The sequence below is a fragment of the Myiozetetes cayanensis genome, unplaced genomic scaffold (assembly GCF_022539395.1).
Source record: "Myiozetetes cayanensis isolate MyiCay16 unplaced genomic scaffold, myiCay2020 scf23, whole genome shotgun sequence".
Classification (NCBI taxonomy): Eukaryota; Metazoa; Chordata; class Aves; order Passeriformes; family Tyrannidae; genus Myiozetetes; species Myiozetetes cayanensis.
Genome location: NW_026087445.1, coordinates 9,159,428 through 9,175,992, shown reverse-complemented (window position 1 = coordinate 9,175,992; position 16,565 = coordinate 9,159,428). Strand labels below are relative to the sequence as shown.

The following is a 16,565-nucleotide window of genomic DNA, read 5'->3' as shown; positions in this document are numbered from 1 at the left end:
CCCTGCTGGGGCAGACTGGGGGGATCCAGCGACTCCCTCCAGGGGGGTAAATGCTTTTCCTCTCAGCCTTTGGACAGTTCACCCCCTGCTCAGTGAATCATCCGAGGCCACACAGCCCCAGATGGATGTTTTCATTGTTGCTGCACGAACCCAGGCGGCCCCATCCGTCTGTCCCCATCCTTCCAGGCGCTGGCAAGCCGCTTGGAGACGTGTTTAAAAATTCAGAGGCTGTCCTAGGAGCTGTGTTTACCAAGGGTTTACAGAGGGTACGTGTGGCAGCACTGGCTCAGAGCACACAGGATGTGGGGCACAGGGAGCCCTTGCCAGGGCTGGGTGATGCTCACAGACCACACCCTGTGTGGATGCAAACCACTGGCTCCTGCCTTGGATGTGGCTGCATGTTGAGATGGACAGGCTGGTGAGGATGTGAGTGATTTCTGCCACGGCTGGACAAGCAGCAAAGAAAACACAAGGGCCTGGCAGTGCTGGGCTGGGGGCAGCTCTGTGCAGGGCTGGGGGTCCCTGGGCTCCTGGAGGAGATGTCAGTAGTGTATTGGGTGCTGTGCTGGGAATGACACATGTTGGTCCTACAAAGAAACAATTTCAAAGCTTTCCCTGCCAGCAGGAGGGAGATGCTCTGCTGTCCTGGAAGAGGTGTCAGGTCTGCCAGTGTTGGCTCAGCTGAGTTCCCATGAATTGTTCCTCCTCAGGGCAGAGCATCCAGGCTCCCCCTGTGCCTGAGGGGCTCTCCTCGCTTATCAGCTGGTCCCAAAGCAGCGCTGGCAGGCGGTGATAGCCTCAAACAAACCCAGGATGTTTGTGGTCTAACTGAAACCAGCCCAGCTCGTGCCTGTCTCCAGCTGGGGGGATGCTGGGGGCTGGAGCGGCAGGAAGGGTGGTCACACGCACGTCTGGGGAGTGGATCCAGTGTGGGTGGGAAAGGGCTGTGTTCCTCCTCTTGGCGTGGTGCTCAGCTCGACACGGGGGCAGCAGGAGGAGCGGGGGCTCTGCGTGCCAGGACCGGGCAGGGCACAGGCAGAGCAGGGCCAGCCCAGGGGAGCACACAGCAGGTGAACCTGCCTGCTCTGCCCTCGTGGGGTGTGTCAGCCTCTCTGCCTCCCCATGCCCTGTCAGGAAACTAAAATCCAGACGGTATCCTGGTAAAACTGCCTCATTTCTGAAGGGTTAAAGAGAGCAAGCGAGAAGGCCTTGGCAGTCTCTGCTTGCAGATGTTCCCTTGCTGTGACGTCCTCCCAGCACACCCTGCCAAGGCACCAGCCCCTTGAGCCTCACTGGTTGAAAATTCCTGTAACATCTCCCTGCAAGCAGTTTTACAATTGCCTGGAAGAGCCTCACAACCCCCTCTCGAGGAATTTGGATCACGAACTCTTTGGTTGATCAGGGTTATGAAATCAGCGTGAGGAGGGTCCGGCCGGGAGCGGCGCAGCCCCCACGGCCTCGTGGCATGAGGTCACCAGGGCAGGTGGGAGTCCTGCCAGGACACAGCTGGGGGGCTGGGGAGCACTCCCCTCCCTCGGCTCAGCACAGGAGGAAGCTGCAGCCACCTGCTCCCTCACAGGCTGTGGCTGTTTCATGCCCACAAACCCCCCAGGGCAGCCAGATGGGCGTGTAGATAGATTTTTACGTGACAGAAATACACGAGGCTGGGTGTCAGTGCTGTGTCACCACAGAATCACAGAGCATCCTGACTTGGAAGGGACCCACAGAGATCATCAAAGTCCAACTGCTGGCCCTGCACGGGACAACCCCAGCAATCCCACCACGTGCATGAGTCCATCACCCAAACACTCCGAACTGGGGCATCAGAACAGCGCAGGGCTGGGGGTGGCCACAGGGCAGCTCAGGGTTTGGTGCCAGGGTGGCTCAAACCTGCAGGGGACACTTGGGCTCAGAGACCCCCACAGGAGCGACTCCTAAGCAGGGTGGTCACCCCATTTATTCTTCACGTGCGGTCAGCAATGACCCAGCACGGCACTGGTGAGCACAGCCAGAAGTGAGAGGAGTTTTTAAAATCATTTATTACTTTGATGTCCGTTTCCTGGAGGTGACCTGGGATCTGATGGGGACCAAGGCCAGTGCCAGTGGCTGCCAGTGGCCACGTGGCTGGGCTGGGCGAGGGCTGATGTCGGCGTGCAGGGAGCAGGACAGAAGCAGGCTCTGTGTGCCGTGAGGATGTGTGTGCTGAGCTGTTAGTGCAGGAAGAGTGACGATGGTGGGATGGAAGGGACTCCATCGCTCTGTGTGCACAGAGGCAGCATCTCGCTCTGAGCAGCCCCGGGTGGGCAGCCAGCAGCACGTGCCAGGGTCCAAGCCAGCGTGCAGGAGGCACAGGAGGTCTGGGAGGTCCGATCTGATGCTTCTCCCCTGGTCTCCTCCAGGAGACACTGCCTTGGTTCCTTCTCCTGGCTGTGTCCTGGCTGTGCCCCTGTGCTGGGCAGGCTGGGGCAGATGGTCCAGAGGATGCAGGAGAAGCAGAGCAGGGCAGGTTCCTTGTGCAAGCTCAGCCACTGCTGGGGCAGCAGGAACACCCACACCGTGTCCTTCCCGTCTGCCGGGGAGCTCATCACGTAACCAGGTGCAGCAGAGGAGGGAGGGGCGTGAGGGCTCTGCACTCCTCTGTCCCGAGTGGGGAAGCCCTGCTGAAGAGGGGCTGCTGGTGGCCTGGTGGGAGGCAGTGGGGATGCCGAGGCGCAGGGGAGTCCAGAGCATCCCCTGGGGAACCACAAAGCTGGCTTTGTGCAAGGTATTCACTAGCAAGAGATGGGAGTCTGGTGCGGACAGCGGGGCAGCCACGCTCCCGAGGCACTCCAGCTTTCCAGAGAGCTGGGAGCAGCCTCTCCCCGAGGGCTGGCGTGGAGGACATCCAGGATGGGACCATCTCCTGTCCTGCTCCTGCTGGGCACAGGGGTGGGCAGGTCCCTGTGTCCCCACCGTTCCCTGCAGGAAGGAACGGCATACTCAGCACCGGGCCGGGAGCTCAGCTCAGCCGGTGCCTGGGCAAGGACAGTCCCTACCTGGGCAGGTCATCCCAGTGCTAGAGCTCTGTAGATGGTCCACCCCTCTGAGGGCTGCCGTGCTCCACAGCAGCCGGCACGTGGAACGCCACGTACGGGCACTTCTTCACGTTGAGGCACACGAGCCTCTCGAGCGACGCCGTCTTCACGATCTCAAAGCCGGTGGCTCCGCCGAACGTACTGGGTTTCCAGTACTCTGGGGAGCAGATGGGATTTCCAAAAAGCCCCTTCAGGGAAAAGGGAGCTCCGATCTCCACCATGCTTTCCCCAAAAATGCCGTTGGGCTGGGGTTTCTCGAGCAGCAGGCCTGGATAAAACTCCAGGGCGTCAATGTCTCCGTACAGCTCCTGCAGCTCCGCCGCCTTCTCTTCCTCTCCTGCCCCAAGGGAATGTCAGAGTGCTTTAGCAAGGGAATCAGCCCAGCAGGGACTGGCCTTGCAGTGGGTAATGGGGAGGTGGCAGCTCCCACAACCCAGGCAGCAGCAAGCCCCGTTCCCAGGCCAGGAACTGTCCTCTGGACCAGCCATCCAGCCCACAGGAGGAAGGACCCCTCCAAACTGGGCATCGGCGAGGGCCACGTCCAGGCAAGGCTGGGATGGGCAGAAGTAGCTGCTCTGCAGGGCAAGCCCCGTGGCAGTGGGACAGCTCGTGGTCTCGTACCCACCTGTGGGCACAGGGCACCTGCCCTGCCCCAGCAAAGCCCCTGGCAGTGCTGCAGCCCTACCTGTCAGCTCCTGGAAGGACGTGTAGGGCTTCATGCCAAACCTCTTGCGGTACTCGTTGAAGGGCTGCAGCCTCAGCTGCCGGGATTCCTTGATGACCCCAATGGCCACATGCAGGACGTTGGCGTTGATGGTCTGTCCCCCACCGATCTGGAGGGCAAGAACACCAAGGGGAGCACACGTGAGGCACAAGGCAACACCAGCATCAGCTCCAGGAGAGCCACCACGCTAAACCATCCATAGGCCATGGAGACCAGCGCATCATTGCAGCAGAAAGAAGAGGGGGAACCACAGGACAGCGAAAAAACAGCTATAGGGCAGCTTGGGTAGGTCAGGCCTGTTCCCAGGGCAGGGCAGGAATGGTGTGGGAGAAGCCCTGGATGGACTGAGTGATCTGGGAGGAGCAGAGAGGTTACAGGGGATGGGGTTGCAGGGAGAACCCGAACACCCCCAGAGCCTCAGCCTCAGCCACGCTGCTTTGCACAAGAAAAGGGGGTCGGGAGTGAAGACACAGTGGCTTGGAAGAAAACATCCATGTGATGGCAGCAAAGAACAGTGCCAGACAGGCTGCTCCACTCCCAGCTGCTCCAGGCTGGGAGATCCCCCCTTCCTCAGGCTCTGGGCATCACCAGGATGTTCCCTACAGAGCACCAAGAGCAGCAGCCGGCGCTGCCAGGGCCAGCCTTGCCACAGTGCTCATGGGGAGGACTCCTGACGTGCCCATCAGGTGCTGCCCTGGGCAGACTCTGTGTGTGACATCCCACTGCCAAACAGGGACAGTTGTTCCTGCCTCCGGGGTACCACGAGTGTCCCTGTGGGGTGTCACAGCCCGGCACTGCCAGGGAGGGGAGAGCAGGACCTTACCCTTCCTGCCACCTGCTTGGAGAAGGACTCCACCAGCGCCTCCACACCATAGTCCATGAGCATGGAGGTGTTGTAGAGGAACTGCTGGTAGCTGTACTCTTGCCCCTGGATGACGAAGGAGTCGGGCATCAGCCCGTGCCAGTGGTAGAGCTGGTTGAACTCCACTGCGATGCGATTCCGGTACTGGAACTGGGACCCAAACAGCAGCTCGGGGTCGAACTTGAGGCTCAGGTAGTACCCACTGAGGTGCTGGACATAGTCTTCAACAACAATCTTGATGGTCTCCCCTGGGCAGGAGCAAAACAAGCAGCTGATGGCAGCAGGAGCCACCAGCTCTGTACCCCGAGATGTTACCCATGTGCTATGGCAGGACCTCCCAGCACCCATCACCTCCTGGGACCCTTCTGACTATGGGCTTGTTGAGCTGGATGGGAATTTTTCAGCGAATTAGTTCTTCAATAGCAAAGGTCAGTCTAACAAAACCAAAGGGTTCCTGAGGGAGCTGACCTGGATATATTTTTTAAAGATACTGTGGTGACATGGCTTTTTAACGAATTGTGGTCAGAAACGGCTTTTTAGGAGACATGAAAAGCAAATTTATAATGAACATTTAAAAGAAATCATTCAAAATCGTGACAAAATTTTTCAAAATTAGTGTTTTTGCTGGACCAACCCAATTTTTGCTAAATGGGCCAACGATCCCCAGAGGGATGCCAGGGGAACTTCTCGAGGCAGCCTGGTCACCACCCTCAGAGACTGCCTAACACTGGGCCCTGGGGCTTGCCCAGGGAGGTGGCACACAGAGCTGTGTGGTGGCTGTGCCCCGTGGCGGTGCCGCCCTCACCGATGAGGATGAGCCGCGCCGTCTGGAAGAGCTGCTCGTCGTCCCAGCTGGGGTGTTCCCGCCGCAGCACGTCACACACGCGGTTGTGCTCGCGCAGCCAGAGCGTGCCGTACACGCACAGCCCCGGCAGCAGCCCGAACACCTCCTGCCCCATGGCCAGCTGCTGCTCCTTGGGCACGCCAGGCGGGTACACCATGTGAACAGGAGCGTCGGTGACCGCGGGGGGGTACACCTCCCCATCCACCACCTGGGGACACGGCAACGGGGGGGGACAAAGGGCAGACGGGAGAGAAACACCCCGGTGAGAGCTTGCCCAGCCAGGAGCTGCCTCCCTAAGGGCACTGTGTCTGCTCTCCTGCCAGCAGTGAGTGGGATGGAAACGGCTCCCTCACGCAGTCCTGGCTGCAGAACACCCCAAAGCTCGTCCCCCCAGCCAGCAGCCACACGGGTGTCAGGGCTGGGGTCTCCCAGGAGCTGCTGGAGGGACATGCCAGTCGTGCTGGGTGGTACCTGGAATTTCAGTTTCCCGTCCCTGAAGAGTCGCAGCTGGTGCTGCCGCTGCAGGTTGTCCCCGTAGAGATGTCCCAGGTCCACCTGTGGAGGGAATGGGGCATCAAGGCTGCTCTGAGAGGCCCCTGTGCCCCGTCCCCCTCCTCCCTCCCACATCCCCCACGCCCCTCACCCCGTGCCCCAGCGCCTTGGTGAAGCCCCGGCCCATCTTCCCAGATGTCTTGAAGAACTGGTGGGTGAAGTGCTGGGCGAAGAAGGCAAACATCATGTTGGTGCCTCGGGGATCGGCCTCGAACTTCTGCCGCAGCAGGAACCTCTCTGCCAGGAGCTGGGGGTCGGGGAGCTGCTGCTTCCCTGTGAAGGATGGAGGTTGAGGGCAGGTGCCCAGTGCCGGCCCAGCTGGGTACCAGTGCTGTCTGCAGGGCTGCTGGTGGTGTCTGCAGAGACACAGCCCTCTCACACAGGCCGTGCCATGCCCTGAGCTGTCCCAGCAGCGTTTCAGGTGCCATCAAGCTCCTCCTGCCACGGGGCCAGCCTGGGCAGGACAGTGATGGCACGTGGCACTGCTGCTGGCGCCTCACAGATGTGTCCATGGCAGCGAAAGCTCGGCCATGGGTGGGTGGGAAACCCTCAGGGTGCCAGTTCCCCAGGCCAGCACGTACCTTTGGTGCCCATGGGGGTCGGGCAGTCGTCCGGCACGGGCGGCAGGACGCGGGTGTAGTAGCTGACGTTGGCATAGGCCTCCCAGCTGATGTAGCCGTAGTCCGAGTTGAAAGTGGGGGGGCTGGGGATGAGATTGGCACGAACTGAAAGGAGAGAGGGGGATCACCACTGTGGGGCATGGGGCACCACCCCACAGCCCCTGCCCACCCGCTCTGTGCTGCCAGACCCCCTCCCCTGACACCCCGAAAGCCAGGAAGGGACCGGCAGGGGAGGCACGTGGGCGTCCCAGGATTTGCTCCGAGCCTTTTAAAGGCTGCAGTTCCCTGGGGAAAAGGAGGGCCTGTGCTAATGTTTAAGTGGATTTTTGGATGATGAATGAGATGACAAACCCATAGAAATAGTAAACCCAACAGCCAGAGCCTTGCAGGAGTGTCGCTGGGGCTCCAAGAGCTGGAACCTAAATATTTATGCAAAGTGATGAATGTGGGGACATGAGTAACAAGGGCCATATTTCCACAGGCTGCTTTCCATGCAGCTGCACGAGAGTCCCTTGGCCTGGGGAGTGCAGCATGCCAAGAGCTGCTCATGTTTTCCAGCTGGCTGGCAGCCCAGCACAGATCTGGGAACCCCCTGAGCCCCACCACTGCCCGGCCAGGCAGCCCCCCGGGCTGAGTGACAGTGTGACAGCGTGAGGGAGTGAGGGGGTGACAACCCCCTGGCTCTCCTGGTGAGGTGACTCCAGCCTGATGCCCACGTGCCCAAAGGAGCTGCTCAGCATTGTTGCAGCTGTGCCATCCCCACCTCTGCTCATGCTGGGAGGGTCCTCGAGTCCTGATGAACCCCGAGACCCTCTCCAACCCCTCACCTGTCAGCACGAGCCTCATGAGAGTGTCTCTGATGAAGGTTCTGTTGATAATGTCCCAAAACCACTTGAAGTGGGTCAGGATGAAGTGGTAGAAGGCAGGACTGGGCTTCAGCAGGTTGTGGAGGCGCGTCCAGAACTCAGCTGGGGGAGACAGAGCAGGCAAATCACTCACCCCACTAATGAAGCCAGTAACAGCCCCTGTCCACCCACACCATTGCTGTGGGTGAGAGCAGTGCTGTGGGCACAGTGAGCTGCCCTGGGATCCAGGGCTGCCAGGTCCAGCTCCCAGGGAGGTGCTCCTTACGGGAGGTGCAGTTGACCCCGTAGTATCCCGTCCTCGTGCAATCACACTCGTATTCCTCCAGACCGACCCTCACACACACCCCTTGGTGCTGGCAGGGGAAATAGCAACAGGGATTCACTGCAGGGAGAGAGAGAGAGAGAGAGATCACCATCCAGCCACCCCGGCACAGCATCCAGTGGCTGCCTGCTCCTCACGGAGACCCTGCCTCGGACACAGCCGAGCAGGGTCCAGCTCAGCAGACGAGGTGCTTTGGTGCAGCCACCTCCGTGAGCCCAGAGCCCAGCTCTGGTGCCACCAACGCGCTGCAGGAGCCAAACCCTGCCTGTCACGGGGGTCTTCCGCACACCTGGGGGGCTGCAGTGCCCCCAGAGCCCCAGCAGGGGTACAGCCCTGCAAACACACCCCGTTCACAGCAGTGGCCATTGTCAGGGCAGGGTTTGCTTTGGCAGGCGGCCCCTCCGCCCCAGCGGATGGAAGGGGCCTCGCCCGGCCCTTCCTCCACCACCTTGTGCCCGGCCTGCAGGCACGAGATAAGGGCCCCTTCCCGCCAGTGGGACAGGGAGATCCCCCCGCACAGAGCAGCTCCTGTGCTGGGGCACAGCTCGGCACTATCCATGCCAGGCTCCTCTGATCCAGCCTGGAGCAGGCAGGTCCCTGTAACTCCACCATCCACAGCCCCTCCAAGAGCAGCAAGACTAGGGGAGAAAGACAAACACAATCCAGGGTGGCTGGAGACCCCTCTGCCTTCCACCAGCCCAGGGAATGCTCTGGAAATTGGGATGTCCTCTGCCACAGCTGCCTCCTGAAAGCCTCACTGGTGGCATCCTCAACCTCACTGAGGTTCCCACAGACCCAGGATGGACCCTTTGTGCCAGGAGGATAAAAGTGCCTAGAGCCAAGTGGCTGAGCATGATGTAGCACATCAGAGGTCATGAGCCCCAGCAGGACACACAGCACCTGGGGACACGAGTGCCACCGACACAGTGTGCAGCTCCAGAGCCACTGGCTGTGGGAATGGGGAGGATGGGCAGCACGCCCTGAGTGCCAGAAAAGACTGACAGCTGCTCCCAGTGTGCCCAGTGCGCCATGGATGATGAAGGAAGGTCTCCTGGGTCCATCAGCTGCCCCACATAGTCCATGAGCTCACCAGGCCTCTGCCAGACCTGGTTCAGATTCTTCGGGAATTTGGGAACAGGTTCACACGCTGGGGTGGAGGGGGCAGAGGGATGGGAATGCAGAACAGAAACCTCATTTTTTTCCATAGGAAATTGAAGCTAAAAATGAACATCTTTATAAAATAAAAGCTAATTTTGTGAAGTTGCTCAGTCTTCCAGCAGCCAGGCACTCGGGGCAGGGCAGGGGCTGCCTGGGAGCCCAGGGCTCAGCCGGCAGCTCTGCCGGGCTGTGCTCAGCCCCGTGGCCCCAAATCCCTCCCGGCTTGCAAAGACGTGCTCAGCTCCCAGCACTTCCATCAGGCTCCCTTTCATCTCGGGTCTTTTCATGTCTCCAGACGACGGGAGGTAGCAGGCAGGATCTTATTTATCTCAGACAAATCAAGGTCAGACCACCCGTTTGGAGTTGTGCAAGGTGGGAGTTTTTGGAAAGGGGGAGGTGTAGCAGTGCATGTGCAGCATCCTGCGGGATATTCCCATGCCGGTGCCTCGTGCTTGGCTCTGCTGCAGCCCCTGCAAACATCCCAAAAGCAGCCCCGGCTGTGCCCCGTGCGAGCCGCAGGTGCCGCAGCCACAGGGCTGGGAGGATGCTCCGCGCCGCAGGCTCCAGCAGGGCAGGTCGTGTCCTGCCCTGTCTCTGCAGCTGACAGGGGGAGTCAGGAGAAGTTCATCCTGCTGGGGCTCTCCCCGATACGGGGCTCAATGGCAGGTCCTGCCGAGCCCTCCTCCGAGGTGGGTTTGGCCGCATGCCGGGCTTGGCCGAGCCGCTCCTCCCACGGTTCAGCGCGGTGTCAGTGCCGCGGGGTCCCGGAGGTGGGGTGGGAGCAGCGTGTTCCAGCCTGAAGGGCGGGAAGCGGATGGATGGAGCGTGTCCTGGCCTGTGACGGCATCCCCCTCACGTCCTCCTGGAGCCTCCCTCGTGCAGCAGCTCCTGCCTCTCCCCACCCCGGCCAGGAATCCTGCGCTGGCCCTGCCAGGAGGCTCCAGGTGTGGGGAAAGCTGCCGCAGTCCCTGCGTGGAGCACGGCCCCCCCGTGACGGCAGAGCTGGTGAACACGCTCCATCACCGCTGAAAAATGCCAGATTTCGGGGACAACATCCGCTCTGCAAACCGCAGCCAAAGCAACTTGGGGTGAATCACGGCCGGGATGGAGCCAGGCTCGCTCGAGGGGACAGGGCCCTGCGGCCGCAGGCTTGCAGGAGGATGAAAGGCTCACGCACTTGTTTTTCCTCATCCAGGAAGGTTTTCTCGGGCCCACGAGCCGCTCACAGCATACACACCGCAGCCAGATTGTCATCTGCAACCACTTCTGGCAGCACCACAAGCAGGAGCAGCGTGCCAGGGCCGCAGCTGTGCCCCACGTGGGCTCAGCGATCCTCCCCCTGCACCTGAGCCGGGCCAAGGGTGGGCTGGGGGCTGGCTGGAGGGCTGACAGCCCCAGGGCTCTCGGTGTGGCAGCTGCAGCCCGGGGTGACGCTCCAGGAGCCGGGCTGCGGAGGGGATGTGCTGGGAGGAGGCACAGGCCACGGGCTATGTAAACAGGCAATGAATCCAGAGAGGCTCTGCCAGAGGTCCCCAAGTGCCCTCACACAGCGAGGTCCATGCCAGACCTGCCCCATGGCAGGGGCTCGGGCAGATGCTGATGGTGGGGTGCTGCCCCAGCTCCTGTTTGGCAGCAGTGACGCAGCGTGAGTTGTGGAATGGCCGTGGAGAGGACGGTCAGGTTTACTTTGCAAAAACACTCGCACAAAACTTCACCCCTGAAGGCAAGCCAGCTGCCAAGGGCAATATCTGCAGGGAAAACTGAGAAACACCATGGGACCAGCCTGGCTCCACTCAGCCAGAGGAAAAGTCTACAGAGAACAAACACCGTGGCTCACAGCCAAGGTGCGGCCAGCAAGGAGTCAAGAGGAGAACTCTGAGCAGCAAACACCGAGTGAGCAGGAGATCCCAGCCTCAGCCCAGCATCCTGTTATTTGGTCTTGGAGAGCAGATCCCAGGGCTAGATTAGGGCTGTGGTCCTCCTGGCACAGGGCTGGGGAGGAGCAGAGCCCAGACACTCTGCTGACAGCACCTCAGGGCACAGTGCAGTTCCCCTAATTTCTCAATCAGATATCTCCCTCCCTAATTAAGGCTTGGAAGAGAGACATCCTTTCATGTATATCATGTATCCCAGGTATTTTTTTTCCCCATGTAGTCAGATTTGCTTTGATCCTGGTGTGCAGCAGTCAGCTCCACGGCTGCACCATTCCAGCCTGCATCTGTCCCAGCTGCTTCAGGCACGTGGGTCTCCAGTGTGTCCCTAGGACCTTGTCCTGTGCCAAGCAGAAAACACAGGTGCTGGTCCCAGATGTCCTCAACCCCAGAGGGAGACGAGAGGGATGGTCAAGCCAGAGGAAGAGCCACACAGAGGCTGTCCCTTGCCTGTCTCTGTGGTCCAGCCCAGCAGATGACAGCCAGGTCCACCCCATGGGGTTGCTCCTTTCAGCAGAAGTGCCCAATGTGCCCCTCAGTGGGGTGACTGCCACCTCCCCAGCACTGGCCCCCTCCTCCAGCACTCACTCCTGCTACTCCTGCTCTGACCCTGAAACCTGAGGTTGAGAAGCCAGAGGTTTTGCAGGGTGGCTTGGCCACACCGGGGTCACCCAGCCCTGCTGTCCCCAGCAGCTGGACCTGCCACCTCCTGCTGGGTGGACTCCTGCAGTCTCCTGCAGAGCTGACACAGCCACCCCTCCGTGTGGCCATGGCCATGGGGCCTCTAAGCACTGCAGCTCCAGGTCATGTTCCCCTTTTGGACACATTTGCTGCCAAAACAGGGAAGTCTGCCCCTTTGGGTCACTGCTTTTGCACGGGACCAGCTGCTCCAGCACAGAGCAGAGGGCAGACCCAGACAGGGTCACCATCAGCACCATTTGAACGCAGGTGGCCAGAGCCCCTCAAGAGATGCAGCCCATGGGCCTGCGCTGGTTTTGCTGAGAACTTGTCTTTAGCAAGGAACTGTAAAATCTGAGAAGTGCCCCAAGCTCCACACTGGGATGCCATTTTTCTGCAGGGAGTTAAGTCTTTTCACAGAAGAGGGACTGGAGTCAATGCCCTGTAAAGGACCTGGAGGAATCTGCGCTGTAGGGCTGGGGATTGAGCTAATGGGATTCAAGAAAGGGTTTTGTTTAACAACACACTCCGTGGGTGCCTGCCCTAAGCAGCACTACTCCTGGACATGCCTGGGTGCACCTGAGGTGGGCAGCCTGAGCCCAGCGTGGCCATGCCAGCACGTGGTGAACCTCTGCAGCACATGGGAACGAAACAATGGCTCAGGGCACCGGAGCCACCCCCGCTGCTCCCAGCCCTGCATCCTCACCCCCAGCTGCAGTTTCATCTGGTGTGCGTTTGGGGACAGGAGGAAAGGCCCAGACTGCCAGCATGCATGGATATTGTCCCCCTTTCTTCCGAGCAGCCCCGTCCCGGCTGGGGGGCTGCAGGGACCGGCCGGCTGCTGCCCCTCAGCCCGGTGGCTGGCCCATCCCCGGGGTGGCCGCGGTCTTGGCTGGGGTCCAGCCCTGTCGTGCGTCCCCGGCCGCCCCGGGCCAGCGATGTCTCCTCCGAGCCCTGCGTGTGGTCCCTGCGCGGCCGCTGCGGGAGGTGGAGGGGAAGTTTGTTCTACCCGGGCGGTTTTGCTCCCAGCCAGGCGTGACGGGCCAAACGCTGCAGCTCCGGGCGCTGCGGGCACCCTGACCCGGCCGGGGGGTCCCGCCGGGGGGTCCCGCCAGCCGCCCCTGCCCACCCTGCCTGCCCTCCGCTCGGGGCTCCTGCTCGCAGCCCCGCGGGCACCGGCGGGCGAGGACCAGCCCTGAGCCACGGGCGCGATCTCTCCCGGGACCCGCCGGAGCGCGGCCCCGTCCCGCAGCGCCTGCCCCGCGCCCCCGGGACCCCCGGTGCTGGACCCTGCGGGACCGGGTCCCCCCGCATCCCCCGGGCCGTATCCCCGCGGTGCGGGATGTCACCGCTCCACCGGTACCGACTTCCCCGCGCCTCCCTCCCTCCCTCCCTCCCTCCCCGCGTACCGGAGCCGGTGCCGGCGGCGCTCCGGTGGCGCAGAGCAGCAGCACGGCGTGGGCGAGCAGCAGCACGGTGTGGGCGAGCAGCAGCCGCAGCCCCGCGGCCGGCGGGGCCCGGGACCGGCACCCACCGCCCATGGCGAGAGGCAGCTCCGCCGCGTCCCGGCGTCGAGCCCGGCCCGGCCCCGCCGCCCCCGCCCCCGCCGCGCCGCCTCCCGCCCCCGACGGGACGGGACGGGATGGGATGGGACGGGACGGGACGGGGCCGCCTCCGACAGCCCGGCCCGCCGGGGGGCTGCTCCAACCGCGCTCCCCTCCCCTGCTTGCCGTGGCCGCCCGTGCACCCCCAGCCGTGCCCCGAGGGTCCCCAGGAGCCCCAATACCCCGGTTTGCCTCCCTGAGCATCTCCATACCCAGCTTCTGGTACACACATCCCCCTGCATCCCCACGCCCTTGTCCCCACGTCCCCTGCATCCCCATTCCTAAATCCCTAGGTCCCCCGGGACCCCATGCCCGTCCCCTAATCCCCCGGGCCCGGCTCAACTCCTCCGAGTGGCCGCAAGAGGCTGCCCTGGCAGCGCTGCCCGGTTGTGCCAGGAGCCAGGCTGCCCTCAGCCGCCAGTGGCCAGAAAAGCTGAGTTTATCGGTGAAACCATCGCCGGGTGTTTCCTGCCTGGATGCTTTGTTCCCAGCAGCGCCAGCCCCTGGCAGCAGGCACAGGATCCAGCCAGCCCAGCCCGGGCAGGCACAAGACACCCCACAGAGGTCGTGTGGGGCTGAAAAAGGTTCTGCGTGGGGCTGGGGTGGTGTGAGCATGATGGGCTGCAGACCTTGCTGGGATGTCCCCAGACTGGTGGTCCCCTGAGCTCAGGGCCTGTGGCTGCCACCCCTCTCCCGTGCTGTGCTGGGAAGCAACTGAGACCCCAGGACAGGCCCGGCTGTGTGTGGGGGTTATCTCGGGTTGTGCTGTCACCTCCCTGCAGAGCAGCAGGAAGCTCCGGCAGGCCGGGGGTGCGAGATTCCTGCACGGCTCCTCTGTGGATCCTGCATGGTTCCTGCTCAGGGTTCCAGCAGCAGGGAGGGACTGTCCCCACAGGGCGAGCAGCCTTTGCAGGTGTCCAAAAGTGAACAAGCGCCTCAGATGCAGCATCAGCCATGACATAAACATGAGCTCAGTGGGCTCTCGATGCGCTCAGACAGGGTGGGGACAGTGCCTGCCTTCCACTGAGGAACATGGCTGGAAATGTGGGGCAGGTTTTGCCCTGTGTGTGCTGTCGGTGTGTGCTGGGGCCAGGACCGCTCCTGCTGTCTGCCAGCCTCCCCATGGTGTCACAGCCCCGAGAGCAGGGTGGTTCCCACTGTGGATGTGCGTGTTTCTCCTCCAGCCCCTCAGGCAGCACCACCAGCCTCAGCTCTGGCGTGTCCCCCTCCTGTCCCGCTCCCAACACCTGATGCTGTTTGACCGCAGCACCTGTGAGCTGGCAGGGCCTGACCCCTCTCACCCACGGGCCAGCCCAGCAGCCCCTGGGGATGTCCCGCTCCAGCAGCGCTCCCGTGCTCACCGCCCTTCCCTCCCATCAGGTTTTAATAATCCCTCTCTTGCACAATACGGGAAACAATTGCAACAGCCCGGGCCGGCTGTCTCGCCAGGGCCGCTGCAGGGCTGCCGTGGAGGGGCTGTCCCCACGCTGCTGGGCAAGGCAGGGGGCTGCTGCTGCCAGCTGCAGGGTGTCCTGCAGACCCCTACCACTTCAGGTGTCTCTCCCAGTGCCCAGACCCCTCACTCCAGCACTCAGTGCTGCACTGGGCTGCTCAGCTCTAACCCAGCAGATACCGAACTCCCCAGTGCCAGCCCTGGCTGCCGACAGATCTCCTGCTACTCTGTCTGAGCCGCAGCCCAGGATGTCTGAGTTCATGTCCCAGACTGGGAGCCAGCCCTGGGTCCCCAGGTGAATTGCTGTTCCCAGACAGTGCAAGGACTGGTGGTGCTGCCTGGTGTTGTGTGAGACTGTGCTCTCACAGCCTCAGTGCAAGGCTGGGACCACTTGGGACATGGAGGGCACATCTGGTGGCCACAGGCTTAGCAAACTGGGCACTGGGTCTGGCCAGGAAACACTGACACTGTGCTGCAGTAGTGGAGGGACCTCCAGTGTGGTGCTGACGAGTCCCACATGTGCCTCACCATCATGTTCAGGGCAAAGGTGGGAGAAACCAAACAATCAGACATCAGTGTGATGAACCCCCTCAGAAGGATGAGGGAGGCTCTGGTGGGGCAATGGCACAGGCAGTGGCTTTGGGAAGAGCAAGGGCCTCCCTGGGACTGGGTGGATGCAGGGCTGAGGGAAGGGGTGCTGCTCCTCTGGGATGTGGCCTTGCCATGGCTCCTGGGAGCACTCCTTGCTGAGCAGCTGCCAATGGAATGTGGCACAGGATGGACAGGCCTGTGGCAGCCTGGGGTGATCGGGTTCTGACTGGAGGGTTTCAGCCCTGAGAACCCCAAGCCTTCTTTAGAGGTGGCTGGAGAAGTTTCTGATGCCCAGAGGTTCTCCCCTGTCGTGCCACGCTCCCAGCTGTGCCTGTGCCAGTCCCACGCTGCTCTTCTGCTTTTCTCAGCAGCAGCCGCTGCTGTCGGGGCTGCGGCTTTGCCCCTTTTCCTCCCGCGGCTTCCTCCTCCTTCCCGAGGCACAGCTGGAGTTCTGCTTCCTTTTTCTCTCCCCAGTGCAGGGATGTGGCTGTGACCCCACTCCAGCTCTGGCCGTTTCAGGGCTCTGGGTGCTGCCCCTGGGATGAGCCGGTGTCAGAAATGCGGGATGGGCTCGGGAATGGCCACAGCGCTTCGGCTCCAGTGTAGGGTAGGATGGGGAAGGCAGTTCCGGAGCAGTGCTGGGAAGCACCCGTGCCCTCCGTGACCTGTCCTGCCACGGCCCCACGTGCAGGTCTAGGCAGGGGCGGCGCGGCCCCGGTCTGGTGGAGAGGCCGGTGCTGCCGGCGCGTCCTCCCGAAGGGAGGCAGCAGAACACCGCCTATGGCAGCGCGGCGGCGGGAGGAGAGAGGCACTGGGAGGCGCTGGGAGGCACTGGGAGGCACGAAGCACCGCTGCTCCCGAGCTGCTCCTCTTTGCGCAGCCCTCCATCTCCCCTCGTGACCCCTGAGACCCCCATCCAGAGGGTTTGGAGTGATGCTGCCTCCGGAATCTGCAAAACCACTGGAGCAGGAGTGCGGGACACAAGTGACCTAGGGGGTCGATACCCCAAATCCTTTCCCCCATCTCCCCAGGGGTTCTGGAGCCATGGAGACACGTGGTGTCATGGAGGTACCCCACAGGAACACCCTGTCCCATGGGGACACCTGGTGCCGTGGCCCCAAAGCCATGAGACAGGGGGCAAGGTGGCAGCTCAGAGAGTCCACCCACCCACCCTCCATGTGTGGGGCAACCAGGCAGGGGCACCCCACAACTCCCCAGTCCAGTGCTCCGGGGTGGCCATTCTTGGCCATACAGTTTCCCCCTGATCCCAGGGGATCTGCATTGCC

General features: G+C 62.2%; 1 protein-coding gene across 1 annotated transcript; it reads right to left on the bottom strand.

The window, feature by feature from the left end:
* Positions 1–2,001: 2,001 nt before the first annotated feature.
* PTGS1 (prostaglandin-endoperoxide synthase 1) lies at positions 2,002–13,172 on the bottom strand. The gene is given in 12 exon segments (XM_050320165.1): positions 2,002–2,958; positions 3,036–3,411; positions 3,760–3,907; positions 4,622–4,908; positions 5,466–5,712; positions 5,976–6,059; positions 6,148–6,329; positions 6,638–6,781; positions 7,504–7,644; positions 7,808–7,924; positions 13,041–13,061; positions 13,064–13,172. Coding segments are annotated over 11 exon segments (1,836 nt in total). The 3' UTR covers positions 2,002–2,958; positions 3,036–3,055.
* Positions 13,173–16,565: the final 3,393 nt, after the last annotated feature.